Below are 18,031 nucleotides of genomic sequence, written 5' to 3'. Positions count from 1 at the left end.
CTCGTTTAAGCAGTTTTTTTGCCACCGTATGGTAAGTTCACCATGGTAATATGGGTAAAAAGCATAAATGAAATTGCACAACAGGGCAAAGTGGTATTCTGCCATGAACAAGGGTGAGCATGAACTAAAAATAAAACATGGCCTCAAGTTTAGATACTCTTGCTATGCAGACTTAACATGTATATTAACAAGCAGACAAAGTGGATAAAGGACCTATTAGAAACTACAACATGCTAGTATTTATCTCCTGCTTGTACTGCAGCTCTTGGTCCAATGCTTTAAGAACAAGGTAGCAAGTAAGTCCTAGTCGAGACTGTAACAGTAGAGTAATAGCTTCCTTAATTCATAAGGTAACATCAAATAAATCTGTCCTTGGGAAATACAGGAGAAGGAAACAGGAGGGAAATAGTAACAACAAGCCTGCTGCTAAGCTCATGTTTGCCCTGTGCTCTTCTTCAAAGCAGGGCAGTAAAGGGAAAACGGCTACTCCGTCCCCTTCCATAGCAGTGGGGCTGAGAGGCTGCAGTGAACAGGCCAAGTAAAACTGTGCTACCACCAGATGGAAGCCACACAGGCAGTAAATTGACAGCAACCTATCACCCCAAGTTGAGTCAAATTTTGGAGTGTAAGCTCTCTTAATATACTTCTTACTCTGTTACCTTAAAACCCTTTAAAGTTGATAGGAGAAAGTGGAACTTGTCTTTCTTTTCCTCATACACTGCTAGAGCCAGGACAAACTCGCTGTCCATCAGTAGCTCACTGCCCTCCTGCAACTGATGCCACCTCAAGGACACCCCAAGGAGGTCACAAATAGCACTAAAGAGCTGTTTTCATTTTCAAAATTCATAAAAGGTTAAACAGCCAGTAATTAATTTCTGAGAGTAATCACAAAATTTTAATACCACAGGATTAACACCATATTATTTCTGCTCAGCTACCAAGTGCTTGAGACAGTGGTTCTACTTTCTTCAGCATTTCTCCCTTTGTGACATGCTTTACAGTTCAACATACTTTCCCACATTAATCAAAAAACCATACCCCATGCAGCGAGCATGACATTAGCCCCAGAACCAGATGGGTACAACTGTCACTTGCAATGGAGAGGCCTTGACCCATCCTAGTTTAGGATTCATTTTCTTTTACATCCTGTTCTCAGTTTCACAATGCTCTCCACTCATCTGAGATGCTTTTTCAAGGAGCAATAAGGATATACCTATGCTCCACTCTTCAGGAAATGGTGAACCACTTGACTGAAGGAAATGCTTTATAAGCTATTTTATTTAAATATTTTCTCCAACCTGAAATGGAAAATGACTTGTCTTTGCTTGGAAGAAGATTGTGTAAACAATGATCTTTGCAGCACAGCGTGTCTCACATGGAAGATCAGTATTAAGGCAGCCCTTAGAATACTTTCAAATATCCATTGGTATGTCCCCTTTGGATTGCTTTTCTCTGCTTTCAACCCAGGCCTTGTTGATGGTGCGCTTCATTTCATCATCCCCTTCTGCATACATCTTTTTTAAAAGGTTCATAAGCCCTTCACTAGGATCTGAGGTGTCGTAGGCAGCCTTCCTGCAAGACAGATATATATGAGAAAATCAGGTATATCCAGTGATTCTGTGCAAAAAATTACATGCTAGTATTTGTTTGAAACATCCTGGTAACAGTGATGATTTTGCTTTGGCAAAGTCTTCAGACCCTGACAGTCTTCAGTCACACCTCAGTCAGCTTCCAAGTAGGGAGAATCCTAAAGAGCACCCTTAAAATAAGTGCAAGTTGAGTAGTATACCTAGAGCTGTCCCACTAAGGATGATGGGAAGCATTCTGCAGTAAACCTGACCTTTGAAGCACCACCCAAAATTAATTTCAGGAAGCAGGAACAGGATATAACACACAGAGAAAGTGCTAGTATCTGTGCCGTTACATGAAAAGTGAATAAAAATAGAAAAACAACTACACTGAACTCTTGGAAGTGGCCACATTCACAACCCAAACAGCATTTTCTGTTTCTCATTTTTCAGATTATTTCCAGAGGTTAATTGACTCATTTTTAACACCTTGAATTTCAAAGCAATTTTCTCAATTTAAGTTAACCGACTGTTGTGGTTTAACCCCAGCCAGCAACTATGCACCACACCGCCACTCACTCACTTCCCCCCACCCAGTAAGATCAGGGAGGGAATCAGGAAAAAAAAAAAAAAAGTAAAACTCGGGTTGAGATAAGAACAGTTTAATAGAACAGAAGAAACTAATAATGATAATAGTAACACTAATAAAATGGCAACAGTAATAATAAAAGGATTGGAATATGCGTGTGATGCACAATGCAATTGCTCACCAGCTGACACCCAGTTAGTCCCCGAGCAGTGATCCCCCTGCCCCTACTCCCCCCAGTTTATATACTAAATGTGATATCACATGGTATGGAATTCCTCATTGGCCACTTTGGGTCAGCTGCCCTGGCTGTGTCCCCTCCCAACTTCTTGCGTCCCTCCAGCTTTCTTGCTGGCTGGGCATGACAAGCTGAAAAATCCTTGACTTTAGACTAAACATTACTTAGCAACAACTGAAAACGTCAGTGTTATCAAACATTCTTCTCACACCTAACTCAAAAACATAGCACTGTACCAGCTACTAGGAAGACAACTAACTCTATCCCAGCTGAAACCAGGACACTGACAAAAGGTGCTATCCACGTGGGAAGCATCTGGGTGTGACACACCCCATGTTACCAGACTATACATAATGCCCTCTCTGGCAAAATTGCCTCTCTCTATCCTGTTTTCTAAAATCCTCTTGGTAGTTAGCCTGCAGCTGCACTAGTATCTAAAAAACATGCAGATCAAAACAGATCAGCAGAGGGAGCAAGTTCCTCAGGCACGGGGCTAACCACCCGTCTCACACACACAAGCATGAGGTGTATTTCTGAAGTGACTCATTTGCCATACTGTAAATCCTCAACACTTGGAATAAGGCAGCAATACTAATCGTGACAGGCTGGGCAGCATGCAGGGCTTCTCTGCACAAGATACAGGTTTAAAAAAATGACCGTGTCCCACCAGCAACGTGTATTAGTAGTCAAGTCACCTTCTCAATTTCCAGTGATGTCATTTGAGAGGGGATGGTACTTTTGCTCTAAACTCAGGTATGGTTAGTTAGGACTAATCAGTTCTAGCAAATCATCCTCCAAACATACACAAAATTAATAGTTGTTGGCAGGCATAACTTTCTCAAAAGTGAGTGTTTCCATGCTTCAAGGTGGGTATACACATTCTTTTCTGGATAAGAACGTATGTGTTGTAAAATAAAATAAAATTATTATATACTACTTTTATATATATATATATATAAAGTCTTTTGTCCCCAGGTGTTTCCTGCTGTAATTTAGCAGCCTTATATATCCAGTGCCTAAGATGCTTGTAGGATTGCTCCCAAGCACTCAAAGTGACACAAATTAGCTTGAGACTTTTTGCATGATGATCTAAGCAAGCAAAGACCTGTTCTGCAGAGTGTAATATATACTTAACCTGAAAAAAGTCAACCTCACTAGACCAGTCTCTGCAATGAATGCAGCCATCAAAATAGATATGAATCTTTAAATGGTTAATTACCTTTACTCTCACTGCAGGTCTTATCTAGCCTATTTCCTATGATGCAGCCTTCATCATTAGCAATAAAACAGTAGAAGAGTGGCAAACAGCTACTCAAAATGTATCTCCTCCACTGCCAGTCCTACTAGTACCAAAAAAATCTCAGCCTAATGATTCTCAAACATCTTGGGGGCTTGTCCCCAACCGCGATGCTCACAGTCTGACTGCACAGTTAGTACAGTACAGATCTGCTCTCCTGGCAGTCCTAAAGCAATCTGAAGAACAAGAAATGGAAAACAAGATGGAGGGTTGAAGAGACACTTACTCTTTCTCTTTGCTTTCTTTTTCCACTTGAGTGAGACATTCCCATTTTTCCTCCCGCTTCTTCCTACACATCACAAGGACCATGTCCGTCTTTATCTGTATGGTGAATAGCAAGGCATGAATTTAGAATGCTTCATAAAGTGATGCAAGTCACAACCACAATGAATAAGGTTAGCTGTAACACAAACCTCTTTCTGTGCTCACAAAAACCTGAAACATTTATCTCGGCTATTGATTATTATGTAGCATATAGAAATTATAGTACGTACTCAGCTTTGGGGTACAAAGTATTAACCTCATTGTGGACAATTTAAATGGTGTGATTACTATGATACTAGTACACTACTAAGAAGTACAGAAGAACATACAGTGCTGCAGAAACACCATTTGGTGATTCTCAGGATGTTAGAAGTACCCAGAACTGTCTGGTAAAGGGTGGCTATATTTACTAGACTTCTCCAAGGATACCAAGTTCAGGCAGAGGCTCTCCCAACTTATTTCTCCAAGGATAAGAAACTAGTTTTAGGCCATTACTTAATCTTGCAATACGTTTGCAAGTTACAAGCAAAGCCTGCTTAATTGCAACCCTGACCTGAATTTCACGCAGAACTCCTGCATGCCACAGCAGACAAGAGTCTGCAGGAGCTTTAGCTTAGCTTACCAAGTATGTGACCACTGCTTGCTTTTACACTGCGTTAAAAAAATCACCAAAGCATCACCCTCATTTATTTCAGTTGTTTTAATTTTACACTGTCCTAGTTTTAGGGCAATTTCAAATTGAACCATCATTTCTTCACATCTGATGTCACTAAGCACAGCACACAACTTCACAGAACACACACAAGGTATTTGACACATCCCTAAGCCCGGAAAGGTGCTACAAGTAGCACAGTAAGGACACTATCACCAGTTGCAGTCATCAGCAGTAAAATGTTACTAGTGTTCAATTCCAGAGCAACACACCCTTACAAAGGCAGAGCAGGTTTCAGACTTTGCTTTGGGTATTAAGCCTATTTAAGCTTCCCAAGATTTCAGTCTGCTGACAAGTCTCTTAGACCTTAAAATCACAGAGAATTTCTCAGAGGTATTTAAAAGCACAAGTATGCAAATAGATGCTTAGTGGAATTTTCTGCTTAATTATTTCTGAAATCCTGTTGGAGAGCTATTAAAAAACAAAGCATACAATATCCAGGCATGATCTTTTGAAACAGGAGCCCATGGATCCCAGAGAATAATTCCACAGTTATGACAATTACAGATTAATAAGAATCATGTTCACAGTGAAGAGACTTTATAGACAGAAGGGAGGGACTGAAGGTTAGCACCAAGTCTCTTGAACTAGAGTCAGGCAATGAACACGGTACTTTGCGAGGGACCTAAATACCTCGAACAGCTGAGGTGTACTGACCTTTCTAGAGCTGCCTTCCACAGAGATGGGTTTCAGGAGGTTGTTGAAGGTCATGGTGTAGTTCTTCCCATTCAGATTCTTCACTAGCAGATCGAACGACCTAGAACCAGAAAGTGGGGGAAGAAGGGCACAAATATTCCAATCATTGTAAGACTATTGTGCCTTGCCACCAAAAACATGTCCGAAAGCCCTTTTTTAGTGGAAGTATTTTTTTGGAAAGCATGCTAACAGGCTTGAATTACTTTCTTCTCAGGGGTCTCAAATCTTCAGTTGGATTTAATACTGAGGACTTAAAAGGACCTGTCCAGACTTCACAACAAATCAAGATCTTTAGGGTTCTTTCTACCTTACCGATCTCCCACAACCTTGGAAAAGTGGACTTACTTAATGTACACTTCAGTTCTATCACCACCAAAAAACAGGGCTAACACTACACGTCCTGTCAAGCATGATGAGGGGCAACAAGCATTTGTAAAATGAAAATACCCCGATACCCTCTAAGGAGAGCTATTCTTAAGGTTATATGCTAAGTGCTACTAAAAGCTAATATTGCTCAAGTTTAAAAAAAGAAAAAAGGGGCGGGGGGGGGTATACAGGCTGATCCTCAACACAACACATTCAAATAGTGTTCTTGATCCATGCTCTCCCCTGTGGCATGGTGCCACAAGATGAACTCACCTCTCTGTAAAATTCACCTGCACATTCTCAGCTGGAAGCTTCTGGACTCCATTTAAAGAGATGTAAATCTTAATAAACTTATCTGACTGATCCCAACCTGCAAGTGAAAAAAAGAGATTAAATCCTACCTTTCCTCCATAAACTTCATGTATTCCATTCCAACCGCCTCTGCAAAGTTCCCTAGCAATGACTAGGATCTGTACCTTACTGAAACAATCTTCACAGGGGTAAGGGAAAGACATTAATTACTTGGGAACAACTTGAGAGCAAAAGGAGGTCCTCACATGTAGCCCTGTTCCCTAATTCCTGCAAATTCCGAGAAAAAAACACGTATCAGCTCAGGTAAAAGGAAAGCAATCCTGTCTGTGCAGGGGGAGTCAGAGGTAGCTGTCTGCTTTTGCTGCAGTTTCCTTGACCCACTTTTTACCCTGCTCCCCACATGACAAGTATCTTGAGCAATTCCCTCTCCTTTCACCTACATGGAAAGCAGAGAAGCCAAAGCTCACTCCTTCATTCCTGCTAAGCAGTAGGCAATGGAAAAACACTAGGTGGTACAACAGGGATCATTAATGCATCCCACCAGTACTATCACACAAACTGAACTGATACATACTGTAGTTAGGATGGCACAGTAAGCACGTGGTAGCTTTTAAAGTGGGGTCTCCAGTATGAAATAAACACTTAAGAAGGCTTCTCTATAATGTGAAGTGGCAACTGTAACTCCCACTAATGCCACCCTGCCTTCCCTTCAGAGAGGTGCTGGAGCTCTAGTAAGCGTTCAGAAAAGTAATCCTACCATAATTGTTTATTTTCACTGTATACCCTCCCAAAGATGACTTTTCTTCCTCTGCTGCATCTTTTGGCTTCGGTGGAGGCTGATTCTTGATTTCTAGCTCTAGCTTATGTTTCTCTGTCATCAGGACATCACGAAGTCGCTTCCTCGTCGCTTTCGTAAGTAATTCTTTAACCTCTTCCAAATCTTTCTGTAACTGGTTAAAAATAAAAGAGCACACATACGTATTAGATATAGGTCTTTCTACTCAAGGTTGACAGCTGAGCTCTTTCAGTTATGACACTTTCAAATTTCCCAGATGTAGCAATTTCAGGTTTATCAAGCCAGTGGTTTCCTTTCCCTCTACACCCCGTTAAGCATGAAGCCATCTGTTCCTCACCCCGTGGCCACTCCTGTTTTCGCTTCTCGACCAGTAAATATTTCAAAGTTTAAACTTTCATCAGCTAAAAAACCCCAAGGGGAACCGGTACAACTCCTCGGTAGGTCCTGGATTCTGCTCAATGCGCACAGCGTCATCTCAGGGAGAGACACCGACAGCGCTCAGCAAGCGCTCAGGCTGAAGGCTGGCTGAAGGCTCGCTGAAGGCTCCCGGCCGCCCCCCGGCCCCACGCCTCCGGACGGCCGCCAGGCCACTGCCCCTTGCCCGCGCCCGGGCCCGGGCCCTGGCCCGCGGCCTCCGCCGGCGCGAAGCGGCGTTAGCCCCCGGTTCCAGTCAGAACCCCCCGCGGTAGGGGGGAGGGGGAGGGGGGCGCGGCTCACCTCCTCGCGCGCTGCGGCCATGTCGCGTGCGGCGCCCCCCCGGCGGCAGCGGCTCCGACGGCCCCTCTGGAACCTTCCGGCCTCCCGCCCCGCCCACGCACCGCGCCGCGCCGCGGAAGTGGCGTCACGCCGTCGCCACCGGGCGCGCGCCGCGAGCTTCGCCTATTCCGCGGGGTGAGCGGAAGAGCTCGTCCGACCCTCGCCCCGCTCCTCGCCGGCGTTGCCATGGCGACGCGCACACACCCCCTCCCCCCCAGCAGCCGCGTGGCCAGGCCGAGGGGCGGGGCCACGGGCCTTCCCGCCGCCGCGGGGCCCTGAGGGGCGGGGCGCGCGGCCCGGCGGCCGTTAGGGGCCGTTACTGCCGCCCTGAGGGGGCGGGCCGCGGGTCGCGGGCCGCGGGCCGCAGGCCGGGGAGGCGGCGGCTACTGACAGGCTCCACGGCCGGGCGGGTTTTCTCCCGCCCCCGACGGTGTCTGGGAGCCGGCGGCCGAGGCGAGCGGGTCTCCTTTGCGACCGCGATCGTGACTCTTTCAGAGGAGACTTGAAATGACCTTCCCGAGTGCTGCAACCTCGGTTGCAGTTGCCCGGGAAAAAATAGTATAGCGAGGTGTTTCTCACCACCGTTACTAAAGCAGCATACTGAACAACAACAAAAGCGTTTCTATATCCCCGGGTCGCAGTCGGGCATTAAAATTTCCCAAAGGAAAATAAATTTAAAAAAAAAAAAAAGCAATGGCAATCTTTATGTGAGCAGGTAAGTGGGAGAGTCAGCGTTTGCCTCCAGGTGTTTTTTATAAAAGGTGGAACCCACGGCAGGATACAGGCCTTCAGCGTTTAAAAAGCAGATGTCTCTAAAAGAGGGTGCCAGTTATAATGTCTATTTTCCTGAGGAATGCCAGCTCATTTGCTGATGTATGGCCTTAGGGTTTTTTTCTCTTTGTCTTCTAAAGTGAACATCCAGGAATTATTAATCTGTAAAGATGGGATTTTTTAATTATTTTTTTTTAGAGATAGGGAGGGAAGAATAGATTGGATGAAAGTAAATTCATAGAAAACATGAAGCCAAGGATTTGTGTTCCAGTCTGCATTCCACAGAGCTGTTTTAACAGACCTTGTATTGAAGCATTTATTATAACTCTCTGATCCAGGGCTTCAAGAGCTGCAGTTGAGAAAGTGTCAGGAAAGATCTGCATAACTAACCATGGTTATGTTTAATGTTCATAGGACTGAGCTTCAGCCTGTCCATCTTCAGGAATAGCACTTGAAGCTGGGCTAGTTGGTTTTATCTCAAAAATACAACATGGTCAACTGGAATTTACTTCTGCGGCATGGTTATTTAATTGGTTAAGGGCAGTTGCTTATTCAGGAATTGTTTCCTTACGATCTTTCTGTTGAGCAGCCACTGAAGCAAGAAAAAACTTTCTGTGTTTTTTCCTTAGCTACTAATCTTTGAGTTTCTCCACTCTCAATTGTGGTCTTATCTTAGGAAGTACTCACAGTTTTAGAGTTTAAATTGGTATTGCTTTATAATTTAATTTCTGATTAGAGGAGAAAATGTTTTCACTAATACATAAATGCAATTGTAAGTGAGCCTGTAATTTGCTTTTTTTCTTGAGATTTTTTTTTTTTAAACCAATGTTTATATTTAGTTTCCTTAAATCAGGAGCTTTTTGGTGCCTGTGGCACTTCCACTTGAGTGGCAGCTTCCATGTGGAAGAGTTGTCGCTCTTGTAAAAACAAGTTCACACAGCTCTCCTTTGCATAAAGCTGCAGTAGCAGCTGGATGCTGCATCCTCCCCTGGCTGGGAACAGAAGAAAACTTGGCTTTGTCAGCCTTTCTTCTTCTGCGCATCTTTACAAGGAGCCAAGTGGCAGGCTTTCTCTGGGGGGAGAAGAATCAGAACAGTTCCTGCATCAGGAGGGGGAAAAGGAGCTAGATTAGAGTTAGTAGGAGTACTGAAACTCAGCTGAAAGATGCTGGTCTAGTCTGGCTGGCAGACAAAATACAGTGCAGAGTGCTCTTCAGTGCTCATCAACTCTAGAGACAGGGACGGGGTGGGGGGAAGTGTCAGAGAGGGCTTTGAAAGGATATGGCTTCTTTATCTAGCACGTAGTAGCCATTCCTCCTGCTTCTGTCTGCAGGCATTGATAGCAACTGATGACAAACAGTCTTGGGATAGTGATGGGGAGGTAAATCAATACAAAATGTTATGTCTGGTAAATTTAATCTTCAGCTTTTCTACCTCTTTGCCTTCGTATCTTCCCCTGAAGCGCTGTGTGCTTTTCCAGTTATCTGGGAACAATGGCTGTTCATCTCAATTAATAAAAAAGAAATGCTAGAGCAATTGCTCACATGGAAAAATGGTTTTATAAAGCATTTGAATCCTTTTGACTGCTGTAAATTCTGCTCTGTCCTGTTCTTGCTCAGCCATGCTTCTCTGTTACACGAGTCAGTTTTCAGTTTCTTGCTGTTTCCTTCTGCTCCCAGTGTCTCTCCCTTCAGGCATGCTGCCTCATGGCTCACTTGCCTGTTCCTCTTGTGTACTTCAGGGAAGCATGAAGTCCCTAACAACAACTCCTGTTGCCCTATTGCTATATATCAACAACCTTCAAGAAAAGCATATTTACCACTACGTTCTCTGTACTGGAAACCTCAGACTAGCATGTGGAGCAGAGGACCAGGGTGACCCATTAGCTCTCTAGCAGAGCACCTGGCTGTCAGACTCCCGTGGAACAGATCACCCCTTTTGAATGAGTACATTATCCTAATGAATGGGTTGGAATTAGCTATGTAGCATGCGCACATTTTGGACAGCTGGGCTGCCAAGTCACTGTGTCCTAGTGCAATAGTGCTGCTTGAAAATAACCAGCTGGAGTGAACTGTATCAGAAAACCTGACACAGCAGCTGTTTATTATTGCAAACAGATTGAAGCTGTTTCTTAAGTAAATGGCTTATGAAAATAAGCACCTTATTCCCATTTTGTTTGCATTTCCATTTATTTTACAAGGCATCATTCACACAATGATAACAAGGTACTGATCCAAACAATTCTGTAACAATTAAAAAAGTAAACATTTGTTGTGACCATGTACATTGAATTGCACTTTTAATAACAAGCATTACACTTATATTTCCATATTATACTTTATATAATACGTGGATTTGTTACACAAGTACTGGCAGTACCGAATTGTTCTCACTTAAAAGTCTGATACTGCTATGATGCTCTTTTTTCCTCACTCTTTAGGATTTGCGAACTTGGGACACACGCAGGTAACAAATGCAACTGCAAACCTGGAAAACTTCACTGTAATGGAGTCAGAGCTTTGAAGCTGCTGTTTTCAATGTGCTGAAGTGAATCCCCCTTGAATGGCAGACACTGAGGGATCTGGATCATGCTTGGTTAGACCCTTTTCTGCATTCATGTGCCATCTTTTCCCAGTTCAGAGAAGCCAGAGAATATTCTTCCACGGGAAAGCAACAGTTCCCAAAGCTTAAGAGAGCTCCTGGCACAGCTTTTGAAGGAGTTAGCAGCAGCAGCGCAAACTCAGGGATTACTGGAAGGAGGGAATTGGGATCTGGAGAAAAATCTGAGAACATATGCTCTTGTTTGCATTGGTAGTTCCATCCATGTATTATATAAAATACAAAAATAAGAGAAACTGAAAGGAAATTAGTACAGCCTAGGATTCTGGTGGTATCAAATCACAAATGAAATTTTTGATACCAAATCCTTTTGATGTATTTATCCCCTTGTGATTCAGCTTCCTATATATTATTCTATATATAAGATATAGTTTTCCAGAGATACATATATATTCCTTTACAGGTTAAATAAAAGCAAGTCCCACTAAATAAGAAAATAAGAGGAAGTAATGTCCTAATTCTCTACCCATATATTTTTTTTTCTTTTTTCAGGTAAAAATAGCATGAAATACATTCAGTAGCAAAGCAGTTGGAATCCAGGAGAAATGGACAGCCCTGTAATCCTGGAGGATTAACCTGTACGTGTTAAGTCACAATCCTGCAATAAATTATGTAGACTTCTGACTTGGGAAAGATAGGATCTTGATCAACACTGAGTATTATTTATCCAGTTGCAAATTCTTTGAATTTCCCAAAACCCATCTCTAGATTAGCCCAGTTTTAAAGGCTGCTGTGATGTATACCAAACCTAACCTGAAAGGTCCTAACTTGAGTGCTTCATTGTGTCTCCCTTGTATTACTACTTGGAAGGAGGTAATGGGACAGCTCCCAGTAGGATATTAGCATAATAGACAGAAAAATAATTTAGTTCAAGCCTTTGTGTTTGCAAGAACAACGTGATGCCCGGCACTGTGTATACTCACCGCCTTGGGCATACACAGCATTACAGGTCTAGTGCAGCCAGCTGTTTGCACAACAGGGTTCAGCTGTAACAGAGGCGTGCTTGTCAGCCAGAGCAGTCCCTCAGTCTTGAGAAAAAACCTCTGCCCTCATCTTCACATTCCGACAATAACATGTACCAAGGTTTTCCCTCGCAGTTGAAAGAAAACCAGCATTATAAGATAAGAGTGTTTCTGTTTTCAACGTCAAAGGTATTTAGGCTTATTAGATTATGCAGAAGTATGCCAGTTATCCCTGAGTCTAGTGGTAAATCAAAATAAGAGGTATAGTTCTCCCACACATACAAGTAGTTTCATGGATTTCACTCCAACTACTTAATAGAAGGAAGGGAACAGCCCTACCTTTATCCTGTGGAGAAAGCGTGACTTATGTAGCTTCCAAGTTTTGATACTTCAGTGCCAGTAAATTCAGATTTTTATTTACTCCTAAATTGCCACATTGAGTCAGCAAGTGACATCGTGACTCTGAAGTCAAGGGGATACTTCAAGCTTTGTCAAGGGGCTGAATTCTTGCTGTTCTTGACTTTCTATCTCTTGCTCCCCTTGGAAATGGCTGTTTTTATTTTGAGTTGTTTTTAATACAATGGCACAGATGAAAGTGTCTATCTTAAAAGAAATTTCAAGGGCCAACTAAAAGAGTCCTTTAAAATGTCTAACAAGGAAAAAAATTGCTTACCTATGTAAGCAATTTAACTTAGCTGTAGCAAATTATATACTAGTTAATGGGCAGGACAAGGATGTGTTTGTCAGGTGGCAGTACTGATTACATGGCTGACTACCTTTCCTGAGACTGGTTTTACTAAGCATTAATGCATATGGACCTCAGGGACTTTGCAGTTTCTTGGATTAACACCACACATGATATTTTCTGTTTTGTTGTTTTTAATTCTCTCCGGGTACATTTAGAATTTGTTAAACTAAGTGAAATAAGTCCTATTACTTTAGAATATTGAGTTTGACTCACAAAGATAATACAAGACTAGTTCACAGATGTACCATGTAACTAAATCAGCCTTGCTTCATTTATCCTGTAAAGTGTTACAATCAAAGTAAAACCAACTTCTTTTCCAAGTGAAAAAAAAGCACTTTTTTTTCCCACATTGGGCATCTCAGGAACAGATTAGAATCCAACAAGATAAAACAGTTGTACTAAAAATATTCTTTGGAGCTTTGTCCCTAATCAAAGTAAAGGCTTTATTTCAGAACTGTGCATTCTCAATAAAATTAAAAAATAAGATTTAGTTCCACATATATATTTATGAAATTCAAGTTACTTTTAATATGTTTGATGTGGACACATAGTTTAATACTGACTCAGGAAAAAAATACGAATCACTCCAAACTTACGAGCTACGTTAGCTGTTCCAGTGCCACGCGAAAATAACAGTTTCAGTGAGACTTTGATGATGCTTCCTGCTGAAAAGCTAGAACAACGAGCCAGCTATCCCCAACAGATCAGTTGGTCTGGGATACGTGTGCACGTAGCTCTGTCACATACTGCTGCAAGGGCTAATTAAAAGCCAGATTTGTTTTCTCACAGGAAGCTAAGTTTACCAATAGCATGTATAGTCAGCAGGTAGAATTTTAGCTTGCATGGTTTAATCCTGCAGTCTCGCTCCTTTTCTTGTTTCTGAATATAACTATGCTTATTCATCAAGATAATGCCATAGAGCTATTTTCTTATTCTTTCAGTAGTTTTGAGAAGACGCAGTTTCCACATAAATATTACTCTTCCAAATGCCACTGCTACAAATGCTACCTTGGATCTACAGATGGAAGGTGAAAATTGTTTACTGCCTTTATGTCATTGCCAAGAGTGATAATGCAGCCATTGCCTTCTGAAACTTTTTTTGCTGATGTAAGCCAGCTTCCATCCTACAAGGTTGTGAAATCATCACGGCTAGCAGGTAGCAAACATGTTTTTGTCACAGAAACTCAACTTCCAAAGTCAGAGAGCTGCTACACTGAGAAAGACGATGTTGTGTCAAAGCCAGTTCCGTGAAACATGGTGAGTTTATTTAACAGTTCTTTTCTGATGAACTGGAAAAGTCCCAGTCACGTGATCCACTTGCACTCATTGGACCCTTTGAGATGATTTAACTCATTACTTTGGCAAGAGACTAACTGGGGGGGAAGAATCCACACACATCTTCTTTTCTGTTTGTTTTTAATCATCTCCAGTAAGTGCCATAACAAGGACAAGGGACACGACTGTACAACAGGGAGTTGGAGGGGTGAGATCTTTGAGCAGCAGTGAGCTGTTACGTTAACTCAGCTGCTCAGGCAATCACAGTCTTACCCTTTTTTTAAATTATTATTATTATTATTACTGCATTGTTCCAGTCAAGGTTTTAAATCCACTTCTAAGTATGATTTAAGATAAATGAAATGACAAATTCGGACACTTGTCAAACCGTCAGTGTCACTCATCAGCACAGTACTCTCAAATGTAACAATCAGATGTTCACCGGGTATTCTTAAATGTCACTTCAAATTTATTATGCAGTTCATTTTGAGTGTGAGGTGGAACTGGTAAGTGAATGACTAATGCTAGGTTTAGAGAGTCAAGAGAATGGAAACATTTATGCAAATATTAGCACGAAAGTGACCAGAGAAAAAGATCTTCTTTGTTAATATTTGCAAAAAAATTCCTTCAGCTTTTTCCCCCCTTTTTTCTCACTGTATTAATATTTCCAGATAATCACTGTTCTTGCAGGTACATTTTAAAATATTCAAAATTTTTAACCCCTTACTTTTAGAATGGCGAATTTTGTTGCAGGATAGTTTTGTCAGGATAGTGATTATATTTTGATCTGTACTTCAAACGGCTGACTGCCTTTCAGAATCATTCCTTTGGCACAGGTAACATTAAATTTGTACTACCCTGTTTAAAATAATTCACAATTATGCTTGACAACAAAGCACAAGATGAGTATCATTAAATTTTATTGTACAAAACTCACAAGATATGGCATTCCTTAGAATTAAAAAAAAAAGGATCAAAACAGACTAATGTCCCTGGAACAAGTTTGTAAATGGAACAATTAATACATGACCTTTAGTCCAGCAATGTTATTTACCTGCAAGACCATCTTTAGACATGACAGGTATAATTAAAAAAATATTCCATCAGTTCAAGCAATAGTTTAATTTTCCATGAAATAAGTATTTCTATAAACACTTTATGTTCAGTCAAAACAAATGCTTTTGAATTTTCTTACCTTAAGAGATATAAAAGAACCAGACAGCCTTGGGAATCATCAGAGAAGTCTACCCCACAGGAAATTCTAGGTTTTGTATTCCACTTGAAAATGTTTGTTTTTATAAAAATAAGTAATACCAACGTAGCATTTTCTAACCAAATACTTCTAGCAAACAGATCTTGCTTCTGTGATGTTTTATTCATCAGTGCAGCACAAGCCTTTTGGGTTTTTTATTTGATACCTCATATCTGTGTCAAATTCAGAATTTGAATATAGACCCAGGGAAAGGTTTTCATTACTTCTATTCATAAAACCTACCCTTTATTGCACAGGATTTACAAAAGGTCAAAACTATGCAAGGTCTTCACTCTGCTTCTCAGCAAAAACATCAAATAAATGTTGAACGGTTTTCCCTTTATCCCAGTGGTAGGAATTATTTCTTGGAATTCTTAGTATAAACATGAAATAAAAAAGGGAACTAGATAACTTTATGTTAAATTCCAGTTTGGCTGTAAATAGCCTTTAAACAACAATGCTACAAAGAACTGCACTACTTGCATTTCTGAAGAAAAAAACAATCAAAACTAAGAAATTATCAGGGAAGCTCATAAACAATTGTGCCAAGACAGCACAAGACTATCTTTGCTATGGCCTAAGCTTTACAAAAAGTGCTTCTCTGCAGGACGCAGTCACTGCGATAAACTTCTGAGATGGTCCCAGGGCATAAGTTATCCTAGACACCCGCACACACACTAGTACTTATTACACTGTGCTTTCTATGAAGAGATTATGCTTCAGTACTTTACATTTTCCATTCTCTGTCTTTCTCCAGAAGAAGAAAAAACCTTCTACGCAAGATAAAAATAATTTTGAATAATTAGTCATGTATTAAAGACCTAGTTTTGAAGTATTTATTTAACATCTAGTCATATAAAATAAAGTGTAAAAGTATGAAGTTATCAGAACGTGGCTTTCAGCAAGGCAGTTTGGGAAGTAAGAATTCAACATAAACCAGGAATTATTTTTCTCCCCCTTTGAAAAGGGTCACATCAGAATGAATGAAAAACACCGAAGAATTTCACTTCAAGCCTGCACTCCTGCCTTTTGTCCTTTCCCCAAGAGGAGAGACCACTGGAAGAATCCTCCAGGGTTTCAGTTGTGTTGTTCTTTGTGCTCTTGTATCGGGTCTGGCTGGAACTATGTACTGCCCTCTTTGGGTGGCAGGGGTGGCTGAGGCTGCTGCGGTGGCTGCGTGCCTGTGGCCGTTTTGATAGAGTTCAGGGTTTTGCTAAACCAAGAGTTTTTGGCAGCTTGGATTTCATTCATAAGGGCTCCTCTCTGGTGCTCCAGCTCCTAAGAAAGCAGAATAGTCAGAATTGATCAAAAACCAACCAGTTAACAAAAAAGCATCCTCAAACTCAGTCCCTGCAATCCAGCACTTTCCTTGCAACCTCCCAGGCACTGGGGAGAGAAGACAGATTGAAATTGCTGAAACAGCAGAAGATATTTAGATGTACAAATAAATCCTCTCTTCTCTTCTTTTTTTTTTTTTAAAGACAGAAAATCGTTCTGGAAGTTCACAGATATACAGCAGTACAGGTACATGCTCCCTTTAGGAACAATTTCTTTGCATGATTCAGAATTATTTTGGACTGAGCACAACAAGGTTAAGGAGACTGCCCTGCTGTACTTGGATTCCACATACCTGAATTTTACACTTGGCTTCCACAAGCTGCAGTTTGGTCTGTGCGAGTTCCAGCTCCATCTCTCTCAGCTGCTTCTTCAGTGCATCCTTCTCATCATCTACTTCTATGCCTTTATTCTCCATGCTTAGAGCAGGCAGCTTCAGTGCCCCCTCCTTACTGAAAATCTCACTGCAGTGTTTGCAGGCCATCACTTTACCCTGAAATACCCAGAAAGCTCATTTTTAATCCATGTTACTGAAGTTGCCTTGCTTCCTGGAAGAGCCATTTTTATGTTAGACTGCCTTCCAGTCAGCAATCTCGAACTACCCAATACTGCAGCTTTCATATTTGACATGAAAAGAATTTGAGAAGTTCATGAACAATTTCAAGGGTATATTAACCAGTATAAAAATTCCTAAAATCTACTTAGCATGCTCTGTCTAAGCACAGAGACTTTGCTCCTCGATCAGAATTACTCAAGCCCTCTTGCTACCAAAGCTTTCTAATATTTTGCAGTATTTATGCCAGCACAATTCAGAAGAGTAAATTACACTCTAGGGACTTTTCGTCTTCCATAAAAGCACTTGACCAAATTAACACAGATTGTGACATTTTAAAGAATGCCAGGTAGCTTTTCCATATTTCCAGAAGCAAGCGAGCAGTCTGTGCTCACTGCAAGGGCCAATATTGTCCTGTTGGTGCTTGTTTAACATCATAGGGGATGGCCCTTTTTGCCAGCGATGCCTGACACGCAGCAGTGAGGTTCTCGTGCTACCTGGGAAGGTGAACCAGTTGCTCATGGCTGAAGATGTAGCACAGCTGGCGTGGCTCGCACAAACTAAAATGGGATATTGAGCTATTTCAGAAGATTATAGGAATGTCAATCCTAGAATTTTTTTTTATCAATAACATAAAAACGTCACTAAAATGCAATAAATCAGGTTCAGCTTGAGTACTAAAGAGACAAGTAGAAGCTATTGCAGAGGGAAAATAATTCTGCCCGCTCAGTAGTGACAAAGCAGAGGGATGGAATTATTACCTGATCAGGAAACATTTATCTCTAGCCCAGATGTTCCTGGTAAGGGGGTTTCGAGGAGGGAGATGAACTGCTATGGAAATTCTGGGGATGGCCCAAGCTGTGCCAATTACTTAAACCAACTCTGCTTAAATTACAGAACCCCAAATATAAACACTGTCCAGTTTG

The 18,031-nt window shown here is 41.5% G+C and overlaps 2 protein-coding genes across 12 annotated transcripts in view; both read right to left on the bottom strand.

The window, feature by feature from the left end:
* On the bottom strand, positions 1-7,702 carry CACYBP (calcyclin binding protein). The gene is made up of 6 exons (XM_069789637.1): positions 7,553-7,702; positions 6,797-6,989; positions 6,001-6,097; positions 5,323-5,422; positions 3,916-4,010; positions 1-1,572 (listed from the first exon to the last, which is right to left on the bottom strand). Exons 1-6 carry the CDS (start codon positions 7,571-7,573, stop codon positions 1,413-1,415), a joined length of 666 nt encoding a protein of 221 aa, XP_069645738.1. The 5' UTR covers positions 7,574-7,702; the 3' UTR covers positions 1-1,412.
* A 2,829-nt stretch (positions 7,703-10,531) lies between these two features.
* The window catches only part of RABGAP1L (RAB GTPase activating protein 1 like), a 268,383-nt gene continuing 260,883 nt past the window's right edge, over positions 10,532-18,031 (bottom strand). For all 11 annotated transcript variants that reach the window (XM_069789624.1, XM_069789623.1, XM_069789631.1 and 8 more), the window contains 2 exons: positions 16,848-17,045; positions 10,532-16,495 (listed from right to left, as the gene is read on the bottom strand). In XM_069789624.1, coding sequence (XP_069645725.1) covers positions 16,340-16,495; positions 16,848-17,045 — 354 coding nt within the window. In that variant the 3' untranslated portion in view covers positions 10,532-16,339. The remainder of the gene's footprint in view (positions 16,496-16,847; positions 17,046-18,031) is intronic.

The sequence above is a fragment of the Haliaeetus albicilla genome, chromosome 8 (genome assembly GCF_947461875.1).
Source record: "Haliaeetus albicilla chromosome 8, bHalAlb1.1, whole genome shotgun sequence".
NCBI lineage: Eukaryota > Metazoa > Chordata > Aves > Accipitriformes > Accipitridae > Haliaeetus > Haliaeetus albicilla.
This window is presented reverse-complemented; position numbering and strand designations above follow the sequence as displayed.

What these genes read in the sequence shown, in the direction of transcription:
- CACYBP (XM_069789637.1), bottom strand. Translation starts at nt 7,573, where the DNA reads ATGGCCGCAGCGCGCGAGGAG. An exon ending in AGTGAAAATAAACAATTATG is followed by an intron (nt 6,098 to 6,796) that starts GTAGGATTACTT and finishes TTTCACTTGCAG; the next exon opens with GTTGGGATCAGTCAGATAAG. An exon ending in AAAGAAAGCAAAGAGAAAGA is followed by an intron (nt 1,573 to 3,915) that starts GTAAGTGTCTCT and finishes TCTGTCTTGCAG; the next exon opens with GAAGGCTGCCTACGACACCT.